Raw genomic sequence first — 6,000 nt, forward strand, 5'->3', positions numbered from 1 at the left:
GTTTTTCACATTGAGTCACTGTGCATCTGGAATATCCTTTTGCCCTGTCCCCCAATAACTAACGCTGCCCCCCCACCATCCACACATACCGCAGATCCTCTCTTTGGACCTATAACCCTTCTTTAGTCTCAACGCATTTGATGTGGACATGTGGCCATGTCTCTGTCTGAAGTCTGGCGCTCACTCCAGAGATCTTCGAGAGGATCTGGCCTCCTCTGTTTACTTAAAAGTCATTTTTCCTCCTGGGATCTGGAGCAGCCTGAGAACGATACTCTGTCTCTTTCATAATGCGATGTCCAGTCCTTTCACATCTTAACTTGCTTTTTTTTCTCCTTCTTTTTTTGTTTTTGCATTCACATTTTGCAGACACTCTTCATCAGAGTTGAATGAGTGTGTTTACGGGTTTGGTTTCCTGGTATTGATCAAAGCTGCGGTTTTGGAAATGTTGTACCTATCAGTCTGTGCAAACAAAGCTGAACAGGCAGGGTTAGTTTATACTCGAGCCTGCAAATTCCCACAGAAGTTTTGTTGTTTAATCTACTTTCAAGTGTCCATACTTTATTTCAAATGTGTAATAAATAATACTGAAGTCCAGTACAAACTCTATATACAAGAGATTATTTTATTCAGCCTTTATTTTTAATTTATTATTATTATATTTAGAAGGGAGAGCAAAAAGTGGTGGATATTGCACCATAACATTTACTAAGTAACTCTCTTAGCAAAAACCAAAGCTTGTTTGGTGCTGATTGCAAGCATTAAGAGTAATTTAATGAGCTGCACGTCTGTCAGTCTGTCACAAGCTATTACTGCAGGAATATTGTCAACCGGTGCAAAACCTTTAATTAGAACCATGAAGACACGGTCCTTCATTTTTAATTAGTACTTAAAACAACACAGTTTACACTATTACTGTTCATTACCTTTTTTAAATTCACATCTTTGAGAGAGCTTTATTCTTTTTGCTAAAAATATTTTTGCTCCAAATAAAATTGGCCATATTAGGCAAAAACTGAAGATGCTTTGTATTTATCTTTTTTTTTTTTTTGTTGTTGTTGTTGTTTTTGAGGGTTTTTGCAGTTTTTTTCATGACCACTGTGTTGCCTTTGAGTGTTTTCCAAAGCAGATTTTTCTTTGTCTTTTTTTTTTCTTGCTGCTTTAGGAGTCCGAGAGGAAAGGGCTCATAGAGAAAATCCACATGGTCCAAGACATCATCCTCACCGTTCAAAACCTTCTCGACGGGATCGCTTGTTTAGGGGAGAGGATTAAAAAGTAAGAGATAACAATGTATTGTAATTTCAGAGCTGTATCCATTTGATTTTTCCAATTCAAGAATCAGACATGTTTATGACTGACTTTAATTTTGTCATTTTCCTGAAATGTGTTAATAATTATGCATCATTTATTTTTGTTGTTCTATGTTTTAATATTGCTCTAATAAGTACTGTACTTTATGTTTATTTTCACTGAATTAATGCAGAAAGAAAATCCTTCCTTGACTCTGACTGATGTTTTCTTATTTGTCAGCATGTTCAACTGGACCATGCCGTTCCTGTCAGCCTTGGCTTTGTTGGTGTTCATCACTGCAGCAATTATCACATACTTCATCCCTATACGCTACATAGTTTTAATATGGGGTGAGTTGTAGATGTGGTAATTATTTCATTTCTTTTGTGTTCATTGTTTTGTGTTGATGACAAAAATCTTTTTCCACTATTGTAAGTGTTTGTCGTAGAAAAAAGCCCCTCCTCTACTTTAATTTTATCTCTTTTGTTTGAATCTTTCTATTATCCAGCAGCTATGTAAGGCCGAAGGAGTATTTGCTCCATATGTTTCCGGCTGTGTCTTTTTAACATTTGCAACTTATTATGTTAGTGATGTTGACTATGATGTATATCCTATTGTTAAGACTTTTACTGGATAAATTTATTGGCTGAATGACTGGAGTGTAAAGTGGTGTAAGTCTTTCAGCTATAAAAAGTGACAATAACACAACAAAAAAGGCACATACTGGGGATACTCAAAGCAATATTTCTTGGACAGCATGAGTCTCCCCTGCAAGTATTTGTTTGTATGGAAACAAAGAGCACAGCCACAGGAGACTAGTGTTAATGATATGTTGGTGTGAACTTTTGTTTTAGGTATCAATAAATTCACCAAGAAATTACGGAACCCGTACAGCATTGACAACAATGAAGTGCTTGATTTCCTGTCGAGGGTGCCTTCAGATGTGCAGAAGGTAAGCTCCACTGGATCAGCCGGCCAGGAAGCCCAAAATCCCAGAGCCAGCTAGCTTTGCATCTTACTACAACAACTCCCAGGCATTCTTTACTCTTGTCTGTATAATTAGCTCCATCTGTATAATTATGTAGCCCTGTATAATTTTGGTTGTGTTTTGGTCCCGATACATCCCTGGTGGAGGTCTGCTGCTTAGCAGCTTTGTAACGCAGGCTGTTCCCAGGCTGAGACGGGAGACGCTGCTGCTGCTGCTGCTGCTGCTGCTGGTGTCTCCTGTTCGTACTTACCAACACTTCAGCTTCAAAAGCTGTCGTGAGTGTTATGGGGTCCTACTGAATCTTACATTCAGTAAGATTCAAAATGGTTACCTTGCACCTATAAGCTATATAAACATTGTTTTTTTTAAGTGAGTACTATTCACAAGTTTCTTTTTCATTCCTCCTCTTGCACATGATCTCCGTGCTGACCTCTCCTCTCTTTCTTCGCACTCTCCTTTCTGTCTTCTCTCTTTTTACCCGCCGTCGTCTCTGCTCCTCACAGTCCCTGTCTCTCTAAGCTGTTTGACCCCGTTTGTCTCTTCTCCTTCTACAATGCCCTTGGGCCACTGGGTTGCGTAACGGTGACTTTCCAGTATCTCTGTTTTGTTGTTGTTGTGTATGAACGATGACTATGGGTCTCCCTCTCAGTGCTGGTAGTGACAGAACTTTCTTCTTCTCATTTGCAAAAAATATTACAACAAGTGAAGAAAACACATTTTAATTTTACTTAATGATGAAAGTATCCTAAACTTTTAAACTAATCTTTTTTTGACCACTGTGTACAAAATAATATACCGTTCCATTATCAGAATATCAAAGTACGTACCCTGTAATGAACCTTAAGAACTCGCTGCTTTTCACTTCATAAATGGGAAGAATTTAAACTGCTTGCTTCTGTTGAGTGATGTCTGTTGTTGTCTAAGGTACTTTTGTTTGATATTTTAAATTTATAAAATGTGATGATTTCCAGGTTCAGTACAGTGAGCTGAGAGGGAGCAGGAAGAAGAAAGTCTTGTAGAATGCACTGTGGATGGAAGACTGTATGAATACTGGACCCGATGCTGCTGTGTGTGGGATTCCCACCTAAAAACACTTTCAGGAGGATGGAGGAACTGTCTGAGCGCTGCGGTCTCTCACTTGGAGTTGGTTTCAGGTTGTTCAGCCGGCACGAATCCTCATTCACTGCCTCATTCAACCAGCACCTAAACAGCTTTCAGCCAAAGATGTCCTTACTGAGGACTTTTCACAGATTACTTTAAATATTTACTAATGTCTGTGCATTCTATGTACAGTTTACTCTTAAAGATTGATAATTAGAAGCTGCTTTAATTTATATTCTTCGCCTCGGGCTGTGCCATCTGGAACTCAACTGTAATATTGGTTTGTAATATGATTATACATGTTTGTCCTGTACATATTTTAATTTACGTAACATACTTAAAATCTTTTATGCAATTTAAGAGAAATAATCTTTACAGTAAATTTCGAATTAAACATGTTACTTAAAAAAGGTATATTTTTCTGGAAGTGCAAGGTCTCTGGTTTTAAATGTTAGTGATGATTTACAGGCGCAGTTATTTTAACTTGCACCTTTTTATATGTTTATATAAATGGATAATGTAAAGTTGGCCACAAATTATGCATCATATTCCTTTATCTTTAAGCATAGATAAAGTGATATGCTCATAAAATGGTGACTAATTTTATTTTTGCATGATATATGGGCCTATTTTTACATGCAAGGATATGTGCCTACATTAAGTTTTTAGATTGCTTTCATACATTCTATACAGAGGACTGTACTCTGTTGTTTTTACTCTTTGCTTGTTAGTGGGGTGGGGCCACTTCTGTACACACTTTATTTATTATTGGCAATCACTGAAGAAGACTTTGTGTCCTTCATTTCTAACAGCAATAAATCTGCACACAAACACTTGGCGGTATGTTATCTGCCTCTACTCTCTCAGCTCTGTGCTGCATCTCTTTGAATTCATCTGCAAGCATCATCTATCCTCTCCCTACTCCCTTGCTGCAGGATTGTGGGCGTCTAACAGCACCGTTTCAGAGCCCCCTCTCTTCATTAGGCTTTCATGAAGCAAGGCAAAGCCGTGCGAGACCTCACCGGCGCCCGGGCTCCCCGCTGCGTTGATGGCCCTTGGGCGTCGCCACAAGCAGGAGGACCTGCCTGACCTCCTCTCAGCTGCTGTGACGAGATGCCTGCAGCCAGCATCCTATCAAGCACAGCAGCCAGACAATCCTCTGGTACTGGGCTGCACACGGCTCAGGAGGTGGATTTTAAAACCAGCCACAAGCAACAACAGCCTCACTAATTTAAGGATTGGAGAATTGGAATAGTTAAGATGTTGCTGTTCCGAGTAATACCCTGGGTTTTATGGCTTTTAAGTCAGAGCGCGTGGGCTCTCAGTTAGCTGCCTCTTAAATGAGAAATGAGGAAAATTAGAGGAAACCTGGTTTCAAGTAATACAAGAACAATGTTTTTGTATACATTTTTTTACAAATCTATTTGAGGATTGACCTCATTAGATATCGCATTTGAGTATAATTGAGTCTTGTTAACATTGTATTGTTTTATTAACTTCCTGTTGACAAATAGCTGCTCAATGCGATATGCATATAATACCCTGGACGGTGCTACACAATATATGCAATAATTTGATGATTTGTCCAACTGTCTGAGGACAGAAGGTGTGGAGACTGTGGCAGGTGATGACCTGCATATCTCTTCATCTAGTTATAATTTGGGTATTCAATATTAATAACCTGCTGTCAAGGACACTGGAAGGACATTTCAATTTGACACTTATAGGCTCAGCATGAATATGTATAGGCAGCGAAAGGCTTCAGAATTACCAAGTAAAATCATGGTTCACACGTGGAGACTAATGTGACGTGGCACCTGCATTATGATGAACCACATATACTGTGGCCAGTAGGTCTCGAAAGACTTGTCATAACTCAATATCGGACCAGAGAACATTCAGCTGTGCCTGTGTTTGGATGTGTGCAGAGAGGCGCGCTGCATGTGAAGCTGTGGATGCGCAATATTATCCTTAACAGTTTTTATTAAGTCATTAATAACTAAATTCAGTATGAACTCTGTGTGCATGTCTGTGTGTGTGTGTGTAGGTGGGAAACGATCTAATGGGCACTTAAATGATTCCCATCACTGCACAAGACCGTTTGCTTAGCAGGAAGCTGTTTGCACCTTCACTCACAGCAAGCTCGACTGCTTGGCTTGTGTCTCAATTCCTATGTCAAGTCATATGACATTTTATTTTAACTTCTGGCTGCCTGTCAAAACTTTAGTAATATGTATGACTATGTTTGTTTTTTGTTTGTTAGTTTTTTTTAAGTATGTTGAACGTGTTTACCTCTGCGCAGAGATCTTATTGGTTCCAATAAAAACACAGCTCAGATCAATGCATGTAGTCAGCTACTTGTAAAATAGTGTGATCACATCTGTTCATTTTTTCAGCTGTGTCTTCCTGTTTCCAAATATTACCTCTCATCACAAGAGATGTATAATTATCACAAAATTGTTCTGATGATGAGAATAATTATCGTTACCATCATTGCTGTTGACCTCTTCTCAGCAACTGTTAATCAGCTAATATGTTTTGATAAAGTAGGCTGGCTGGGAATCAGATCAGCACGTTGAAACTTATCAATTTCAGTTGGATAACAGTCTCCAGACAGTGTGTCA

General features: G+C 38.9%; 1 protein-coding gene across 3 annotated transcripts in view; it reads left to right on the forward strand.

Annotated features, from left to right (window-relative positions):
* The window catches only part of mctp2b (multiple C2 domains, transmembrane 2b), a 44,784-nt gene extending 39,078 nt beyond the window's left edge, over positions 1-5,706 (forward strand). For all 3 annotated transcript variants that reach the window (XM_085416483.1, XM_085416569.1, XM_085416656.1), the window contains 4 exons: positions 1,163-1,272; positions 1,528-1,637; positions 2,142-2,239; positions 3,247-5,706. In XM_085416483.1, coding sequence (XP_085272609.1) covers positions 1,163-1,272; positions 1,528-1,637; positions 2,142-2,239; positions 3,247-3,294 — 366 coding nt within the window. In that variant the 3' untranslated portion in view covers positions 3,295-5,706. The remainder of the gene's footprint in view (positions 1-1,162; positions 1,273-1,527; positions 1,638-2,141; positions 2,240-3,246) is intronic.
* The last annotated feature ends 294 nt before the right edge of the window (positions 5,707-6,000 follow it).

The sequence above is a fragment of the Rhamphochromis longiceps genome, linkage group LG1 (assembly GCF_057381845.1).
Source record: "Rhamphochromis longiceps isolate RC_006_pf linkage group LG1, R_longiceps_female_GT1.1, whole genome shotgun sequence".
NCBI lineage: Eukaryota > Metazoa > Chordata > Actinopteri > Cichliformes > Cichlidae > Rhamphochromis > Rhamphochromis longiceps.